This window comes from Sarcophilus harrisii, chromosome 4, assembly GCF_902635505.1.
Source record: "Sarcophilus harrisii chromosome 4, mSarHar1.11, whole genome shotgun sequence".
NCBI lineage: Eukaryota > Metazoa > Chordata > Mammalia > Dasyuromorphia > Dasyuridae > Sarcophilus > Sarcophilus harrisii.
Window position 1 is genome coordinate 27807623 of NC_045429.1, and position 20438 is coordinate 27828060.

A 20438-nucleotide genomic window follows, 5' to 3' on the forward strand; every position below is an offset into this window, starting at 1 on the left:
AGTGTCTGAAGAACTAAAAGAGGGATTAGCCACTTTCTGCTTGACTTCCCCCAGAAATCAGAACCAGGAGAGCTAGGTACGAGTTAGCAGAAGCTTCCTCCGAATGAGCTGTTCTGAATGGGAAGGGCTGTTCCCCTGCACTGGATGTCTTCAGGCTGGGGCTAGAGGACTGTTTGGGAGTCTTCTTATTCAGGTTTGGGTTGGAGTAGGTGACATCTGAGGTCCCTCCAACACCCAAAGTTTTATGGTTCTGGGACCCTGGGTCACTTTATTACTGTGAATCTCAGTTTCCACATCTGTGAAATGGGAATAATAATCCCTTTCCTCATTCCCTTTGCTTGTTGAGAGGAAGGGACTTTGTAAGCTGGAATAGCTACAGAAATATGAGCTCCTGCTACTATTTGGAATCCCTTGAAGATGACCTCAGACAGGGTTTACAGATGTTCAGAAAACACCTATGGTCTGAATGGGAGGCCCCAGGGGACAGAAATGAGAGCTTTTTGCTTCAAACCCAGTGGGAAGCTGAGGGTAGTTTAAGATCAGAGCCCTGAGGAGTAGCTGATTTACTAGCACTTTTACAGCCATTTACTAGCGCTCCCATGAACTCTATCCCCCTCCCCATTGTGTGGAGTCGGGAAGACCTGAATTAAAATCGTGTGACTTTAGGTGAGACACTCCACCTCGATTTCCTTAACTGTAAAATGGGGATATTAATAGCACCTGCCTCCCAGAGTTGTTATAGGATCAAATAAGATGATATTGTAGAGTGCTCATCATGGTGTTTGATGTCCCCCTGTAGAAGCGCTGCCTTCCCCTCCCGACACCCTCCTGATGCTCGGTGGGCTCCCCCCCGGGGCTCTCCGAGCCCATCGCTGTCCTTCAGACGGGAGGCTTCCCCTGCGCTCTCCCTACTTTCACAACCCTCCACCCTGGTTCTAGGGCAGGGATGGGCACGGAACCAAACCTGGCACTCTGTCATTCATTACACACAACCAGTTCTTCTGGAGAGTCCTCTCGTTTTGCAATCTGTGATCTCAGCCAGCCCAGCTCTGGCCTCCCCAGGGCTGTGGGGGGTGGGGGGTGGGAGGGGGGGGCTGCTCCGAGGCTTCCAGGAGCCCGGGAGCCCGTGGGGCGCCCGGGGAGGGAGAGATAGGGGGCCACAGGTGGTCACTCTCCCAAGGCCCCGGCGCGGCCTTGTCTCTCCCGGGCCTCGGGAGGAGCTTGCCTGCCCTTCTCCCAGAGGTGCGCAGAAGGGGCGAGGCTCCCAGGCCGGTCCTTGGGGGACACTCGGGCCGGGCCCGGCGCCAGGGGTGCTTGGGAAGAGGCGGGCCTAGAGTCAGGAGGGGAGGGGCGGGAGGAGCTGCTGACCACGTCTCATTGTCAGGGCCGGGGAGGGCGGGTCCTCGGGGCCTCCACCTGCGAGCCCGGCCCACAGGAGTTTCTGTCTCAGAGGTTTCCAGGAGAGAGGGGAGGGAGAGCCAGGAGCCCCGTCTGCCAGACTCCGGCCATGGAGACCCCCGAGCTGCTCTTGCTGGGCCTGCTAATGGCCGTGGAACCCGTCACCTGTCAGAAAGGTAGCCTCGCGGGAGGTGGGGGGGGGGTCCCGCAGGTGGGTCCGGGCTGCCGGGGCTCTGGTGGATGGACGGGATCCCCAGGGGAACAGTCGTGCCCTGCAACAGAGACGCTCTTGCGGGAGGGAAGAACACCAGCGGAGGAGTCGGGGCGCCCGGGAAGTGCTGGTCTGGTCGCCGGCTGGCTCCGAGAATCCGGGCTCTCACTCCCCCTTCCCGGGCCTCGGTTTCCCCACAGATGCATGAGGGGGTTGGATGAGGTGATTTTGTGCTCTCCTCCAGGGCTGACGGGATCTTGCAGGCTGCTCTGCCCGGAGAAGGCACTTAGTAGCTGCTGGAAATTCTCTGTCCTCCCATTTCTCCCATCCCCACGTAGCCGTTCCATGTTCTGAGAGCCCTCCCGGCCCTGCGTCCCCTGCCCCAGGCTCCCTGCGTCCCCTGCCCCAGGCTCCCTGCGTCCCCTGCTCCAGGTTCCCTGCCTCCCTCTGCTCTAGGTTCCCTGCCTCCCTCTTCTCCAGGCTCCCTGCGTCCCCTGCTCCAGGTTCCCTGCCTCCCTCTGCTCTAGGTTCTCTGCCAGTGCCCCAGTGCCCCTTCTCCGATCCCAGGTCCCCTCCCTGCGCCCTTCTCTCTCCACATCCACTCCCAGCCCTGCAGGCCTTTCACTTGGGGTTTATTTATTGGCAATACCCATCACCGCATGAATCATGTGGGCAGGGAAAGAACAACAGGGGAAAAACCGTGGGAGAGCAAAAAGGTGAACATGGAACGTTTGCACAGGTTCTAAGGGTTCCCTTTAGGGCTCTGGACTTCCTCCTCCCCCCCTCCAGGCTGAGGAAGGGGGTCCCTGGGTCACATAGTCTGGTTCTCAGAGCTGGATGGGGTCTCAGAGGCTTCTGTTCAACCATATCTGAACAGGAACGCCCCTTCTAGGTAGCCCACAAAGGGCCATTTAACCCTCACTTAAAGAAGTCCAGGGGAGGTGGGGACCCCTTCCACTTCTGGATAGTTCTCACTGTTCTACTGACATTCTGGCAGCTAGCCTGAGCTGTTTGATGACTCAGTGTTCCCACCTATGAAATGGGCTTAACGGTGTTAATTAAGCATCTGAATCCAATTTGTCTTAGAAGGTACTAGATGAGGAGCAAGAATGGGTGACTGGCGGGTTATTCCAGCAGATGCTCCTAAATGGAGGACCTGGTGAAATGATCAGTTCTAGGACAGTCTGGGGAAGGACTTGGGAACTTTGCATAGGGAGGAGGCTGTCATAATATCCAAAGGAAACAGCGCCGAGTCTTCTAGTCTTCAGGGATCCAAATCTTGTTGTTTAACTTTGGGGTGGATTGGAGCCAGGGCAAAAAGAACTAGCCAGAAAATTGGGAGATAATGAGTAGAACCAGGTGGAACTGAGTTCAAATAGAGCCTCAGACTTTTGATACTTATTAGTTGTGTGACTCTAGGCCAGTCACAACCTCACTTATCTTGCAATTCCCCCCAAAAAAGAAAATTGGGAGGCCAAAAAAGAAAATCGGATTGTTGGGTGATATTGGGCTCTTTCTCTGGGCCTCGGTTTCCTTCTGAGGGAAGTGAGGGAGGGGCTGGGACTTAGAGCCATTGTTCTCTGGGCTCTGGCATTCAGAGGCCCTGTGTCCCTACTAGCTTGTGTGTCTTTGGACAATGACCCAAGGACCCTGAGGTTTTACTTTCCTCAACTGAAAAATGAGGCTGTAGGAGGGAAATGACCTCTCTTCTAGGATTCTCAGTCCTTCTGTCATGGACGGAGCCGGTGGGACTTTGGGTACGTGTCAGAGGGTACAGAGGGAGTAAGGGAGGAGGGCGTAAGTGGAGACTGAGGGGGAATATCAGAGCAGGGAAAGATCCGAGAACATGGACCAGGGAAGGTCTGAGTCGGGAAATACCTTGAGGAGGCATCTAGACACAATGGAAAGAACCCCGGCTTTGGGATCAGAGGTTGTTCAGTCATGTTTCAGTCATGTCTGACTTTTCGTGACCCACTTTCCTGCCAGAGATCCGGAGCGGGTTGCCATTTCCTTCTCCAGCTTACTCTATAGAAAAGGAAACCGAGGCAGACAGAGTGAAATGCTTTGCCTAGGGTCCCACAGTTACTAAGGATCTGAGGCTGGATTTGATGAGTCTTCTTGACTCCAGACTCGGTGTTCTCTGCACTGTGCTTCTCTCTGGAGTCAGGGGACTTGAGTTAAAATTCAATCTCTATCTTTTATCCCTTAGGCAGCACTTGGAAGTCACTTAACTTTCTGCAGCCTCAGTTCCTTCATTTGCAAAATGGATCACTTGGCCTGTGGGGTCCTTCTTAGCTCTGCCCTTATGATCCTATAACCTCAGAACATGGACAATTATTGCTAGGAGGGCCTGTAGAACACGGCCCAGTAAATTTCTGAGCTTTCAGGAACTTCTGGGGGAATTTTGTTCCCTCTCTTATTTCAGAGACAGATTTGAGATAGCCTGTTCAAAGTCAAGTGGATGGCAGAGGCTACCTCAGAACTCAGTCTTTTGGTCTCATCCAAAGTCTTCCTTCTATTTCTTTTCTCACGTTTATACTGTCAAGTCATTTGATTGTCAAGCCGCTTTGTGGGAGGGTGGAGATGATTATCCACGCTGATTTTAGAGGGGAAAAGGAAAGTGGCTCTCCCAGGAGTCAGAGGCAGGGCCCCAGCACTGAGGCCAAAGTTCCTTCTTTTTACTAGAATGTGACAACATGCATCGTTTGGGGAGTCGATAATCCTGGCCTTTTCTTCTTATCTACTTCTTGGACGAAGGAAGAGCAGGAAAAGATTTCTGGTGGGGGAGAAAGCCAGGAGGCTTCTGATCAGTCCAGGAGAAAAAGGACATTCAAATCCAAGTGTTTCCAGACTCTTCAGTGAGGGACGCCTCCAAGCCCCATTCCACCCTTCAGGTTTCTGGCAGGAAAACAATGGAGTTGAAACAAATGTTGCTCTGGTCCAAATGCCTCCGATAACACAGTGGCTTTGACCTTGGGGATGTTCTGTGAGGATGGTTGTCCCAGAAATACACTGTACTCCTTGTCCTGTCGGCCCGGGGCCAGAGCTGCCTCCCTCCACTAGTTTTCCCTTAAGTCCCAAGACATGCCATGGAAAATGGAAGCAAAGCTGTGGCCCAGCAGGAAGGCTTAGGTTAGAGCAGGAAAGGCTTCCCATGGGGAGGTGGGGTGTCTTTCTCCTCCCTCTCTACATAAAAAGTAACTGGTTACCCAAAGTATTGGGGAGCTCAGCCACTGCTTGATGGGCTACGCTTTTCCCAACTGAAAAATAAGGCTGACGGGATTGTGATGACCCAGAGCCCTTATTCCTGCTTCGTGGATGGAGCCGTATTTTGGTACATGTCAGAGGGTGCCGGGAAGTGGGGGGAGTAAGGAAGCAGGACTGTAGTGGCGACTGAGGGAGCGCATGGAGTGCTGACCTCTGAGACCTCCTTTTCTCTTTTTCTTGCTGTACCTTCCCTATCCATCGTTCTTCTCGGCTCAAAAGATGAGTTTGGGGCTGGAGGGGAGATATAAGCAAGGCAGGTAGAGGTAGAATTTGGCTGATAAATAGTGGACATGAAAAAATAGAATATTGGCCAAGGGTAGATGAAAAAGCTTTTTTTCTCAAGTTTTTTTTTTTTTGGGGGGGAGCAGGGTTTAAAGTCTTTCATAGCTTGGCTGTGTTCATACGCCTCCTTCCCTCCACATCCTCTCTGATCCAGTACCATCGGCCTCCCGGCTGTTCCTCTCACAAGCCATTCCATAGCCAGACTTCAGGCCTTTCCGCTGGCTATGCTCCATGCCTGGAATTCTCATCCTTATTTCCTTGTCTTGGCTCCTTCAGATACCCACTAAAACCTTGCTTTTTAGAGAGAGCCTTTCCCAATTTTTCTGGCTTCTCATGCCTTCCTTCTCTTGATTGCCCTCAGTCTATTTTGTCCTCTTTATACATAGATATTTGGTTGTTGTCTCCTCCCTGAGAACAGAGACTTCTTTGTATCCCTAGTGCTTGCTTCAATACTTGGCATACAGGAGGTGATTAATAAATGCTATTTCAACTGACTGGGCTTGATAGTGATTAGTGGGGATGGGTGGAGTTGTGGGTAGGGATGGAACGGAGAAGGAAATCTTCAGAAGCCCCTCCACACATATACTAGGGTCACCCCAAAGGCCTAGAGGCCTTTGTCCTCTCCTTCTGGCCTTTCCTCAGACTTTTCCAGGGCATGGATCCATCAGCTTCTCTATGGAGAAACTCTTCCTCTGGAACAGGATTTTCCAGACAGTGTGTACCAACACAAGAGGCTTTGGACCCAACTTGCTTCTTACTTAAGGGGTAGGGCCAGGCCTAGCTTCCAGTCAAAAAGCTTATTGGCTCAAGAAGCTCGATTTCCAGGTAGGGGTGGGGAGGGAAACCTGGTTCAGGTTATGACCCACTTGAAGAGAGCCTGAGGTGCTGAGCTTCCCAGGCACTTATTCATCCCCTTACTCAGCAAAAAGATCCCACTCACTGATCCTGAGTGGTCATTGCCCTCATAGAGCTCTTATCTTCCCCAAAACCTGAATCCCTTCCTTAAGTCCTCGTGACTTAAAATGATTCCCCGTCTCCATCACTGAAGCCTCCATCCTCCTCACTGATCCCCATTTCTCTCAATGAGTCCCCATATTCCTTCCCTGAGCCCCCATTCTCCTTTACTGAGCCCCCCTTCTCCTGATCAATATCCCATTGCACTCACGGAACCCTCCCAGGTCATTGAGCCTATATTCCCTTCACCGAATTCCCATCCCAACAATGGACTCCTTATCCCTCTCACTAAACCTTCCTTCTTCTCACTGATTTCTCAACTTCTTCCTGAGCTATGCTCCCTCCGTCCAGCCCTCGTACTCTCCGAGTCCCTTCCTTGGTAATGAATCCATTAAAAACAAGGAAGACTATCTTGGTCTAGGTGTTGATGTCTCCATTTCTCTATCTCATGACTCTGAGACCCAACCCCACTGAATTTCAGCCTTTTCCAAGTTCCAAATGGGTCCCCAAAGAAACGAGCCCATCCCACTTTAGAAGAGCCCTAATCATTGGAACGTTCTTCCTGCTCTTCAGCTTCAGTTCACCTCAGTAACTTTTACTTGTTCCTGGTTCTGCCCCCTGGGCCCAAGCAGAACAAAGTTGATCCCTCTTCCACATGACTGACCTTGGATACTTGAAGATAACTTTCATTTGTTCTTCTTCCTTCTTCACAAAAGATCCCAATATTTGCTTCAGTTAATTTCACGTGAGCAGGATCTCAAGACTTTATCTTGACCATTTTCCTCTTTATGTTCTCTAGGATATTAAAATATCCTAAAATACGACCTCAAAACAGGGCTTCCAAAGTGGTCTGACCAGGAGAGAGAACCATGGGACTATCACCTCCATCTTGGATATTACAGTATCTTTCTTAAGACAGCCTAAGAGTTCATTAGCTTTTTTTGGTTAATATAATTTTTTTAATGAAGCATTTGGGGTTGGTGATGTGCCCAAGGTCACCAGCTAGTAAGTGTCTAGTGTCCGTTATCAAATTTGAACTCAGGTCTTCCTGCCTCCAGGGCTGGTGCTTTATCTACTGCACTATCCGGCCGTCCCTGGCTAATGTCAAATAGATCTTCCTATGGCACGGACCTGCCCATGTTACCTTCCTCCTCAATAAACTCTAGTATAGGATCGAAAATCAAATCCTCTGACATTCAGAGCCCCGCAGAACCTGCCTCCACCCCAGCCTTCTTACACCTTTCATTTCCCCTCCACTCTGTGATCTAGTGACACGGTACCCTTGCCGTTCTTCAAATAAAACGCTCCATTTCCTGACTTCAGGTATTTTCACTGACTGTCGACAGAAATTCTCTGACCCCCAGCTTCATTGCCTTCCTTCAGGTCTCAGCTAACCTCCTCCTTCTACAGAAACACTTTCCTAATTGCTCTTAATTCCAGTGTTTTACTTTTGTTTACTTCCAAATTATTCGGGATAGAACGAATTTGTCAGTAGTTGTTTGTACATCGTCTCCCTCATTAGTCAACTCCTTGAGAAACTTTGTATGTACTTAATGCAGCTCTTGGCAATGTTAATTATTGACTGGCTGCTGTATCATGTTAGTTCATCTTGAGCTTGCAGTCCATCAAGACCCTCAGATCTTTTTCAGATGAACTGCTCTCTAACTTTGCTTCTTCCATCATGTTCTAATTTGTGAAAATTATGTTTTGAACCCAAGTGTAAGATTTTGCCTTTCACCTTTTCTTAGATTCAGCGCTTTCTTTGTTTAAGTCTATAGAGTTCTATGTCTCTCTCTCTCTCTCTCTTCCCTCTAGGTAGGAATTTGGAGCCATGGATGCAGGGCTTGATTGCTGTGGCCGTGTTTCTGGCCCTCGTGGCCATAGCCTTTGCTGTTAATCACTTCTGGTGCCAGGAGAATCCGTAAGTGATACCGTGGGCACTTCTCTTGCATCCCTTTCTTCAGTCTCAGGGAGCAGTGTGGTCTGGTGGAGTCAGCAGGAGCTCAGTAAACTCTAGTGTCTCCCTGTTGTTGGGTATGGTGGGGCCCAGGTTCTTATCCAGGTGAGGGACTGATTTGCACACATCACTTCCTCCTCTGAGCCTCAGTTTCCTGAGCTGTAAAATGGAAATAAAACTGTCTTGGTCGCCTCCCAAGGGTGTGTCAGAATTTCAGGAAAGCATAGATGAAATGTGCTTGGGAAATTGTTGTGTGCAATGTTATTGTTATTGGAGAGGATCATTATTATCATTGTTGCTGCCTCCCTCTCCATGGGATGGGCCTCTGAAGCCCTCGGCCTTTCCTGCAGTGCTGCTGGCCTAATATATTCAACCAAACAGGGGAGCAGGCGGGAGAGTGAGGTCTGAGTTAGGTTGGGCCCCAAGTGGTACAGCAGGAAGGATTTGGTGGTCCAGTTACTGCTTGGGAATCTGAAGGAAGGAAAGACTCTACCCTCCCTGCCCACTCCCACTTTCTTTAACACCCTCCCTTTCCTCTGCTCCTTCTCCTTACTTTCTGCTTTTCTCTTTCCCTCTTCCTCCTCCTCACATGTTTCTTTGTCCTTTCTCTCCTCCTTCTTGACTTTCTTCCTACTTTCTTATATTCCTTCTCCTTTCCCTCCGGATACCTTTCTCTTCCTCCTCCTCTTCTTCCTCCTCCTCCTCCTCCTCCTCCTCCTCCTCCTCCTCCTCTTCCTCCTCCTCTCCTCCTTTCTCCTCCTTTCTCCTCCTTTCTTCTCCTTTTTCCTCCTTTTTCCTCCTTTCTCCTTCTCCACATCTCTCCTACTTATTTTCTCATCTTTTCCTCAGAAGGAAACATTTCTTTCCATGTTTAGAACTCTGGGAATGATTTAGTTATGAGTAAGTTCTCCCACAAGGACCTCATCCCTCGTGGTCCCAGTGAGGACCTTGGGCTGGGAACAGAATCGAATTATTAGGGTATCTGGCAGGATCTCAGGAAACCCTCCTCAGACTCTCTCAGCTCACTCATTCCATCAGATGTCAGATCTTGCCTGTGCCGACATCCATAACGTTTCTGAAATTTGATTCTTTCTCTCCATTCAAACATTAACTACCTTGTTTCACGACCTCATCTCCCTGTCCTGGATTTTTGCAATAGACTCTTACTTGATCTCACTGCCTCAAGGATCTTTCATCCACCGCCATCCATCATCCACATAACAGTCAGTGATTTCTTTCTTTCTTTCTTTTTCTGAAGCAATTGAGGTTAAGTGACTTGCCCAGGACCACACAGCGAAAGTGATTTCTTTAAATGAAGAGCTGACCATATCACTTCCCTACTCACCAAACTTCAGCAAGTCCCTGGCATAAAATACAATTCCTCTATGTGTCTTTTAAAGCCCTTCCTGCTACCTCTCTGCACTCTGGCCAGACCTTCCTTCTTCCTGTTCTTCACACACACTTTTTGGAGCCTCATTCCATCACCCAAAGTCTTAGAAAGTGCAAAGCTTTTCCCACAGTCCCCCAAGATCTTGGCCAGATGAGCCCCGTTCTGCCTTGGTGCTGTTCCTGAGAATGGGAAGCTGCTTAGGACAGAGCACTGGATTTGGAATCCAAGGACCTGGGTTCAAATCCTCTCTCTGGCTTCTCACTATCTTTCATGAGCCACCTGGCCTGAGTTTCCTCCTCTACAAATTGGGAAGATCGGACCAGACGGGCTCTAAGGATCCCCCAAGCCTTCTTCCCCATCCAATCCTCACTTCAACTCCAGGATGGGTTTCAACTCCAGGGTGGGTTCAGCATCTGTTCTGCAAGGAACCTCCCACAGTGGGACCCCCAGATACAATTGTAGCCCTGAAGGCTGGGACAGTATTCCCAGGCCCATCACAAGCAGTTTGATGAGAAGATGCTCAGGAGAGAAGCTGAGAAGGTGACTGGCCCCTGGAGTAGGACCTTCTTCTTGACCCCAGGCCCTGCTGTGGGTGTGGGTGTGAGATAGACTGATGCCTGCTGATCTTTGCTGGGGGGGGGGGTTCTTCTAACAGGGAACCCGTGACCATGGTCATGTCGGTTGGAGGCAAATCAGACGAACATTTGGCAGGAGTGGATGGAAAGTATTCCCCAATGGCTTTGAACTTCAGGTAAGCCCGCCTGAGGCTCCCACTCTGAACCAGACGTTAGCTTGAGGTTGGCCACAGCTGCGAGCCCAACCTTGACACTGATCCAGCTTGTGACATGGACCCTTCAGGGTCTTTGAAGAAAACATCAATGAACAGACATTTCCTGGACAAGGGAGGGAGCAAATACTTTTTATAAAGATGCATCTATCCTAGAAGACCCAGTTTCCTTTTTACAGAAAAGCCCCCACAGAATGCCAAAGGACAGGAGCCACTTTGTGGTCTCCGGAGTAGGGAATGGCTATTTAATTAGGTTCTCAGATTAGAATTTAGGTCTCCCAATTCTAGCCTTTTTTCTCCTATCCCACCTAATTGAATCAGGGAGGAACATGTTGAGAAGAACGGAGGCTCAGTGGAAGGGATGGAGGCTAAGTAGGGGAGAAGCATTTATTGTGTGGGAGAATGCATTTTAGTAAGGGAGTAGAACCTTAGGGAGGAGATGGAAGCTCAGTGCTGGAGAGGGAATTTTGTATGTGTTGGGGTGAGAGGCTTAGTGAGAGGACATTCCCAGGGCACATGCTCAAGCAAACAGACTGGACTTTAGCTTCAGAAACACAGTGAATTTGACAATATCATGCTGCTTTTGCTTGTAATCTTTTTGTTTTATTATTTGTTATGATTTGGGTTTTTATTACTTATTTGTTTTGCTTTTTATTATTTATTTTTATTCTTTATTATTTAGTTAAAATATTTTTGTAATTTATTTTTATTATATGAAATTATAATTTATTTTATTTTATAAAATGATTTCTTAATTGTTTACTTATAATTAGTTTATTATTATTTGTTTTCTATTTTCAAATATACTCTTATCTATACTCCTACCCATAGGAGGTAGGGGTACCCAATTGTATTAATAAACAAAAAAGAAAAAGCAGGAAAATAACTTTGTTTGATATCTGACTGACCTGGAAGGAGACTGACAGAGGGAGGTAGAGGTGAGAGGAGGGATGTATCTGGCTTGAGAGTCAATAGATCTGAAACCAACTGATTTCTTCCACTGACACTATATGATCTTGAGCAAATTCTTTCCCCTCTATGGGCCTCAGTTTCTCCTACTGTCAAATGAGGGATTTGGCTGGGGCAGAATGTTTTCCAAGGTCCACTTTCAGCTCTGCCATTTAATGAGTCAGCCTGCAGTCCCAGAGTGGAGGGGCAGCACCAATGATTGGAGGCAGTGTCCCGGGAAACAAGGGGTGTAAATAGCTTTTTGGTCTCTGTCCTTTCAGGTCCAGTGAACACAAAAATGCCTATGAGAATGAGAACGTGATGGAAGATATCCCAGGAGTCCGCAGCACACCCATGTGACCTTGCCTACCTTCTTCCTGGGCAGACTTCACCATCTTTGGAGGCTCCCCAGGCTCTTCTTACAAGAGATGGCTACTTCTCCCTTCTCACATATAGCATAGGTTTGGTGCTTCCTCTGTAATCACGAGTCACCCTCCCTGTAAGCCATTCACACCCTCTCACCCATTTCCTTTGTCAGGGCTCAGTTGGGGGCCAGGGCCAGGGCTCAGGTGACGACTGGGTTTAGGGGGTCAATCTGGAGCTTGGAGTATCTGGAACTGGTCTGGGACCCTTCCAGGACTTGGGTCTCTGCAGTACTGAGCTTTGATCAGATGAGATTCAATTTGATCCCAAATCATAATGCCCCTTCCTTGGAAATAACTTATTTCTGTGAAATAAAGCCCTTTTCTACTTGTCATCAAGGCTCTGAGGGATATTCTTCTTCTTTTTTTAATTTATTTTTTATTATTATAATAACTTTTTATTGACAGAGCCCGTGCCTGGGTAATTTTTTTTTTACAACATTATCCCTTGCACTCACTTCTGTTCCGACTTTTCCCCTCTCTCCCTCCACCCCCTCCCCCAGATGGCAAGCAGTCCTATACATGTTAAATAGGTTACAGTATATCTTAGATACAATATATGTGTGCAGAACCGAACAGTTCTCTTGTTGCACAGGGAGAATTGGATTCAGAAGGTAGAAATAACTCGGGAGGAAAAACAAAAAATGCAAAGAGTTTACATTCATTTCCCAGTGTTCTTTCTCTGGGTGTAGCTGCTTCTGTCCATTCTTGATCAATTGGAACTGAATTAGATCTTCTCTTTGTTAAAGAAATCCACTTCCATCAGAATACATCCTCATACAGTATCGCTGTTGAGGTATATAATGATCTCCTGGTTCTGCTCATTTCACTCAGCATCAGTTCACGTAAGTCTCGCCAATTCTCTCTGTATTCATCCTGCTGGTCGTTTCTTACAGAACAATAATATTCCATCACATTCATATACCACAATTTACCCAACCATTCTCCAATTGATGGGCATCCACTCAGTTTCCAGCTTCTGGCCACTACAAACAGGGCTGCCACAAACATTTTGGCACATGCAGGTCCCTTTCCCTTCTTTAATATCTCTTTGGGGTATAAGCCCAGTAGTAGCACTGCTGGGTCAAAGGGTATGCACAGTTTTATAGACTTTTGAACTTCCAAATTGCTCTCTAGAATGGTTGGATTCGTTCACAATTCCAACAATGCATCAGTGTCCCAGTTTTCCCACAGCCTCTGAGGGATATTCTTGAAACTGGAATCTCTGCCTACTCTCACTTTTCTCCTCCCTCCACTCACTCCCCTTTTTGTGTGTACATAAGCCAATCATAAGGGAATCTTGAAATATTTGAACTGGATCCTGAGATCCAAGAGCATCTCAGGTCACTGCATCTGTTCTCTTGATTTTTAGTAGAGTCAACTAATGAATAGAAAGCTGGAGCTGATTCACCAACTCAAAAAATGATCGTCAACTCCTAATTCTCACCAACTTCTGGTCTCCCAAAGCTGGGAGGGCTCCCTAAGGCCTCAGTCTAATATCTTGAATAGGTGATCTTCCTGCTTCTTTACACGTAGTCTAAGATTATATCAATGGAGTGGGGTTGGGATGTTCCATTGTACTACTAATTCATACTGAAAATAGAATCCATAAAGTTCCCCTGTTCTCATTGTAGGCCCTTTCTAGCCTGGCTTCCCCAACTTTGCGCTTAGAAAGTTAATTTTTTTTATTCCAAGTATAAAACTTTATTTTTCAATTGAATACATTTGGCCCACAACAGTGGCTTGTATACTCTATTTTGGGATATTCTCTGTTGTCCAACACATTCATTATTTCTTCTAGCTTCATGTCACCTAGAACTATAGCAAGCAGGCCTTCTATTCTGTGAAAGATGGTGGCTTTTGAGATATAAAAGTCTGAATTGGAATTCCATATTAGAGAGTAACTAGCTGTGGGATTCTGGGTAAATCTGGGCAACTCTCTGCATCTGTCTCCTACTCTAGAAAGTAAGGGGACTGGGCTAAATGATCTCCAAACTTCTTTCCAGTTCTAAAACCAGGATCCTATAACTCATGATAAATAGCACAGGGTTAAAGACAGAGCCTTGGGGCACTGCACTAGAGACTTGTTCATGGGGACATCAGAAAAAGATGGAGGTCTAGATTTGGGGGTCTAGTTACTCAATAGCTCCCGAATTTTTGCCTCCTTTTCCCCATTCTTGCCTAAGGAGGGGTTTTACTCTTCCTTCTCTTTCCTTTAGTTGTGTTTGCTTTCTTTGTCGGTGAGTGTCAACAAACCTGTGTTTTAATACACACACACACACACACACACACACACACACACACTCATGTTGCTGAGTTCCCTTCACATCTGCAATGACCTCCAAAGTTCCTCCTCAAATCTTCAAAATTCGTTTTTGAGAATGGGATTTACTCTTCACAGGTGGATTACCCAATTGGCAATAATCAATATCATTCAAAGAGATGTTATCCTAGATAATTTCTAGTTAAAATTCTGGTTAATTCCTAGTTAAAAACTGCTTTACCATCATTAAAGAAATCAAATCATACCACTATGAGGTAGACATTAAAGCCATATTACGAACAAGGAACTCGAGGCTCTTGGCTTTGCTTTGTCCCATAACCCTTAGGACCAGTGAGCTGAGACTTGAAAGAAGGAGCTGACCTACTGACTAGGCTGCCTAGATTCCCCCAAACTTCCTTTGATCTTGACCTTGGAAAAGGGCTGGGGGTGGGGATGGGGTGAAAGGAAAAGGAAGCTACCTTTTAGAAAAAACCAGTCTCCCCACTCCCACCCCACACTCCTAACTAAAAAGTAAAAATATCAGACATGAACAAAGATGATTTTCCCTCATCTATTGTTTTCAGGCTTAATTTCTAATTTGCTTATCAGGAAATACACTGCCTAGTGATTTTGAACTTGCTTGATGATTGCATGATCAAATGAGATAATAACATTTAAACAATGCTCACTGCTATTATAATGTGGGAGATCTGGAAGTAATGGATATCTCAATGTGTAGACACTGGAGAGCTTATTGAGGTATTTAATGAGAGCCCTGAAAGGATGGAGGGAAGGGGCCACTTTGGGAAAGATACTCCTAGTAAATTTTGAGTAACTTATATGGTCCTAGTCAGGTAGGCAAAGTAGAGGGCATCTTCCTCAACCTGAAAGGCCGTGAGCTGAACTGAAGGAGAATGAGTTGTCTGGGAAGTCTCACCCCTAGATAGCTGGGTGGCTGCAGGCTCAGGAGTGCTTTGTTTGCCACTGTCAACTGATGATTCTACCGTTGATGATTCAGTCGTCTGACACAGGATCTGAACTCAGATCTCGGGACTCCAGATTCAGGGTTCATTTCATATATTTCATGAGTGGTATAGTGGGAAAATCAGTTGGTATGGACTCTGGGACCTTGATGAAAACTGCTTCTCATCTTTGTCCACAGTTTTCCTATTTGGGTATGGATTAACTTAAATGTACCTGCTCGGTGTGACATTCTGTGATCTGTATTCCAAGGTTCCTCCCAGCTCTGATACAATACTCAGTGTTCTAAGGCCCTTCCTAGCTCTGATGTTCTCTGTTCTCTGTTTCAAGAACTCTCCCAGCTCTGACTTGCTGTGTTCTAAGTTCTAAAGTCCTTCCTAGCTCTGATGTTCTCTATTCTCTGTTCCAAGGACCCTCCCAGCTCTGATACTCTGTACCAAATCCCTTCCTACTCTGACATTCTCTGTTCTTCATTCCCAAGACTCTCCTGTCTCTGACATTATTCTAGGTTTCTCCTTCACCCACATTGCATTTTTTGTTCTCTATTCAGTGCTGCCATTCTGTGTAAAGTCCTTTTCATCTTGGTGATTCTGTGGTTCTACGAGTAAACTGGAGAAAAAGGGGTTGGGGGGAATCCTTCTTTGGGAAAATAAGGAATGACCTTGTCCTGAGCCCCTGTAAAGGTCATATGGTCCAGAGTCTACTGGGGCCAATCAGCCATTTTATCCACTCAGCATTTTTCCTGAAGCACCAAAGTCTAAGGCCTCAGCTGCTCAGTTACCTATAAATCTCAGGGTGTGTCTGGTGAACTAGTCCTTTTCCTCCTGTTCAGTCTGTCATGATTCTTCATTAATGATTTCCCCTGGAAGTCAACTGGATTGAGGGCTGTTTATGAGTGGAGCTGAGGTCAAGAAGCCAGCTTTGCCTCTGGCAGGGACTGGACTCCAGACTCCTCTGTTCCTGGCCCATAATCGGCACCCCAGGCCATGAACCCTTTTTTTTAATCCCTCCTGGAAATCTTCAGTGCAGACCCAGCAAATTTTGAGAAACACAAGAGTCAATAGGGCCCTTTGTAAAACTGGGGAAATTGGAATAGGAAGAGAAGGATGACTCCCAAGGATGTATTGGGTGTCTTAGCTGTCTGTATTATGATTTAGAGAGTGACCTGTGAATGCCAGTTTGTGAAAGAAGGAAGGCACAAGTTGGGAAAGAAGGAGGGAGAGGGAGAAGAATGACAGAGATAGAGACAGAGACAAGAAGACAGAGTGAGAGACAGAGACAGACATGCAGACACACAAGAAGATACCATGGTAGACACAGACCATAAAAGGCAGGAACATCATAGGCAGGATGGTTTTGCAGAAGGGATTCTTGCAAAAAGAGCTCTGTGCTGGGTGTAAGAAGGCCTGGGTTTCAATTTCTTGCCATTTGTGTATTCTTAGGTAGCATATTTCCCATTCCCCTGTCTGAGGCTTGGTTTTCTTAGATTAGGTGTCTAAGGCATGGACATTCACTAGTTGTGACCTTATTTTGCACATCTCAGTTTTCTTATCTAAAAATGGAGATACTAATACCTGTAATCCTAATCTCACAGGACTGATTGGAGTCTAAAATTACTAAGAGAAAAGGTGCAATTCTTTGGGGCATGAGGGTGATCATTCAGCAAGCGTTTCTTCAGAGCCTTCTGTACAGAAGGCCTTTAACTCTGAGCTTAAATAGATAACTCTGATGCGCGATATTATGTAGTTAGTATATCAGAGGGAAGTGGAGTACTATGGGAAATGTGTGTGTGTGTGTGTGTGTGTGTGTGTGTGTGTGTGTGTGTGTAAGCAGCATAGTCGGTACCTAGAGAGGTAGTCTTGAATTGAGAAGAGCAAGGGTTCCAGTCTCATCTCTGATAGATATTGGCTATGGAGATTTTAATATTTATTAAATTAAATCTTATTAAATAATATAAAATAATTAAATCATTATTTACTTATAAATATAAATATTTATTTATATAAATATATACAAATGTTCATTTATCATTACATTATTTTCATTTATATATTTATATAATTATTATATATATATTATATGTGTAATATATTATATATAATATATACTTATATAGTAACATATACTATATTATTAAATATAAATATATACATAAACAAAAATAAACATAAAAAATAGAAATATAATAAAGTTAAATAATTAAATAAAAATAAAATATTAAATTAATATTTATTTTCCCCAGTTTCACATAAAACAACTTTTTACATTTGTTTTTTTAAACTTTGAGTTCCAGATTCTCTTTCTTCCTTCCCACCCTCCCCCATTAAGAAGGCCCATGTAGAATTATACAAAACATTTTCATAAAAGTCATATTGTGAAAGAAAACATAGATCTCTCCCCTCCAAAAAAAAAAAATTCCTAAAGACAAATTAAGTAAAAGAAAAAAAAGAGTATGTTTTAATCAGATACAAACAGTTCTTTCCTTGGGTATGGACAGTATTTTTCATGATAAGTCCTTCAGAGTAGTCATGGATAATTGTATTGCTGAGAACAGCAAAGCCATTCACAGCTGATCATCCGACAACATTGCTATTACGTTGTGCTCGTTATAGTTCATTTCGCTTGAATTCATGGAGGACTTTCCAGACTTTTCTGAGAGCATCTTGCTCATCCTTTCATAGAGAACAAATAATATTCTATCATGATCACTTACCACAGTGATGGGGTGAAAATCCCTTTAATTTCTAATTCTTTGCCCTGAGAAAAAAGCTGCCATAAATACTTTTGTGCATACAGGTTGTTTTCCATTTTTAAAAATCTCTTTTGGGATTCATTCCTAGTAGTTGGCATTGTTAGGTCAAATGATATACATGGTTTTGGGCATAGTTCGTGTCTTTTGGTCATTTATCAATTGGGGAATGACTCTTTTTTAAATATAAATTTTACTCAGTTTCCTATATATTTGAGAAATGAGGCTTTCAGCAGAGAAACTTATTTCAAAATTCTTTTTCCCAATTACTGTTGCCGGCTCTATTCCCCCTATTTATCCTATTCCCTCTCCCCTTTCACTCTAACCATTCTCTCAGAAGTGTTTTGCTACTGACCACCCCCTCCTCCAAGATGCCCTTTTTCCCAAAACCCTTCCCCCTTTCTGTCACCCCTTTCCCTCCTTCTTTCCTACAGGGTGAGATAGATTTCTATATTCATATTAAGTTTGTATTTTACTTCCTTTTTGAGTCAATTCTGATGAGAGCAAAGTTCGTTTACTCTCCTTCCCTTCTCCTCTTTCCCACCAGTGTAAAAGCTTTTTCTTGCCTCTTTTATGATATAATTTACACTTCCTCAATAAGACTGGTAGTTGCCAATTGGTGAAAGGCATGTCCTCCCAGGGGAATCCCCTTCCTTTCCCATGTGACATCACCAGGGTGGTCCCTAGCCCTTGCTTATGTATCAGTGCAATAGGCCGTCAGGAGTGGTGGCGAGCCCTTCCTCACTGGAGGAGCTCCAAAGAGCTGGCCATTTATTGGGGATGTCCTGGAGGAAATTCTCGTTCAGGTACAGATTGGATGAGACAACAGTCAGGGTCCCATTGGGTCTCATGTTCCTTGTTTCATGTTCTAGACAGGTGTTTTTCTCTTTGAGCATTCTGTGGTTCTAAGGTCTCTCTCTTCCAGGTCTGACATTCTCTGTTCTAAAGCCCCTCCCGTCTCTGACATTCTGTGCTCTCTAAAGTCTCTCACATCCAGACCTGCTCATGGGAGGACTTCGGTACCAGCCCGAGTCCTGATCATGGGTGAGGAGGGATGAGACAGAACTCACAAGGATGGTCCAACAGGAGTCGGTTAAAAAACTTCTCAGCTTTATGTACCCTAGGCTTACATAATACTTCCATAACTATAAGATCCTGTGCACACAGAACCACATAAATGACTTGCTATTGTATGCAGATGTTTCCTTGCCACGTTAGTATAACTGCTTCAAGGACAACCCAGGTTGTCGCGCCCCTGACTTCTCAGGAAGCCTGAGATGCCCTTAGGAGCTAAACCAGACATGTCAGCAGGGTTCCTTTCACTGGACTAAAGGGTCTTATACCTCACCCAGGGTTCCCCACCATCTGTGGCCCTCTACACTCTCCCAACTCTGATACTCTAGGTTCTGGATTCTGAAGTCTTTTCCAAGATGTATGATAATTATGGTACATGGATAATGAGAAAAAAAGGGTTCATTGTTCTGTTTCATGTCCCTTGATGCCTTGGAGCCTTCTCTAATGCAGCAGAGTTCATCTTGGTAACCCTACCAACGCTTTCTCTCTCTACTAGACCTCATGGCCTATCACGGGCAGAAGGGCATCTGGAAGGAATCTTGTCAAACTCTCACCCAAACAAGAAGCCTCTGCCTGAAGACCTGGGGTCGGGGAATGGGGGTTCCCTACCTCTCTAGGGATCTCCCCTCATTCCACTTGGGGAGAGCTTTGATTGCTAGGAAGGTTTTCCTTACCTTAATCACAAATCTGCCTCTTTGCACCATCCCTACAAACATTCTTAGCCTCACATCCTTACCAGCTATTTGACCCTGTCAAACCTTAACAGATTGTCATTCTACCTTTCTCAGACTGGGTTTCTCTGTTTCCTCATCTGTAAAATGGGGACAGCACCTATCTTCCAGGGGGTTTTGTGAGGATCAAATGAGTTAACGCATAGAAAATGCATCGCAAACCTTCAATACTAGATATTATATAGTATGTGATAATATAGTATTATTATTCAAAGAGAGGATGATATTTATTAGAGCTTTATTGACCACAGCTGAAGGGTAGAAACACTTCAGCCTCCCCTTCTCTTGATATTCAGTGAGGGGGTGGGGTTGACAAAGCATGTTCCATCCCCCCTCCCCAAGGAAACCAGTGTTGTGGGATGGGGAGAAGGAAGGAAGGGTCTGCTGTAGGTTAGTAAGAAGCCTTGTTTGGATGGTAGTCCTGGGAAGAATTTGTGCACTCTCAGCCTGTAGGCTCATTTTTCTTCTGCAAAGCCTTAAATCTGCTCTTACTTTGGGGACAAGATAGCATTAATGCATTATGGGAAAGGCAGAGGGGGCCTGGCCCAGTGGGGCTCCTCTCCAAGCTCTGGAATTGGGTAAGGTTATGCTGGGAACACAGACCAGGCCAGTGCAGTCTCAACTGTGGTTTGGCTATAAATGTAGCCACAGCTATATACAGGATGACCTCATCTGTAAAGAAGGGGAAGAATTCAGACTTCTTTGTCTTGTGTCCCTTGGGCAACAGTGCCCAGAGTAGAGAAGAGAGAGAGAGAAGGGAGGCAGGGAAGGAGGGAAGAGAAAACTCAGAGAGGCAAGGGAGAGAGGAGAGAAGGGAAGAAATAACAGGTGAAGAAGGAAAGGGAAAAAAGAGAGAGAGAGAGAGAGAGACAGAGACAGAGACAGCGAGAGACAGAGAGAGAGAGAGAGCAGAGAGACACACAGAGAGACAGAGACAGAGACAGAGAGACAGAGAGAGAGGAGAGACAGAGAAAGAGAGACAGAGACAGAGAGAGAGAGAGAGAGAGAGAGACAGAGAGAGACA

The 20438-nt window shown here is 45.8% G+C and overlaps 1 protein-coding gene across 1 annotated transcript; it reads left to right on the forward strand.

Moving 5' to 3' along the window:
* Positions 1-1361: 1361 nt before the first annotated feature.
* On the forward strand, positions 1362-11967 carry PDZK1IP1 (PDZK1 interacting protein 1). The gene is made up of 4 exons (XM_003767166.4): positions 1362-1574; positions 7928-8033; positions 10115-10210; positions 11476-11967. The coding sequence occupies exons 1-4, from the start codon at positions 1508-1510 to the stop codon at positions 11552-11554; spliced, it is 348 nt and encodes a 115-aa protein (XP_003767214.1). The 5' UTR covers positions 1362-1507; the 3' UTR covers positions 11555-11967.
* The last annotated feature ends 8471 nt before the right edge of the window (positions 11968-20438 follow it).

What these genes read in the sequence shown, in the direction of transcription:
- PDZK1IP1 (XM_003767166.4), top strand. Translation starts at nt 1,508, where the DNA reads ATGGAGACCCCCGAGCTGCTCTTGCTGGGCCTGCTAATGGCCGTGGAA. An exon ending in TTCTGGTGCCAGGAGAATCC is followed by an intron (nt 8,034 to 10,114) that starts GTAAGTGATACC and finishes TTCTTCTAACAG; the next exon opens with GGAACCCGTGACCATGGTCA. An exon ending in CCAATGGCTTTGAACTTCAG is followed by an intron (nt 10,211 to 11,475) that starts GTAAGCCCGCCT and finishes CTGTCCTTTCAG; the next exon opens with GTCCAGTGAACACAAAAATG.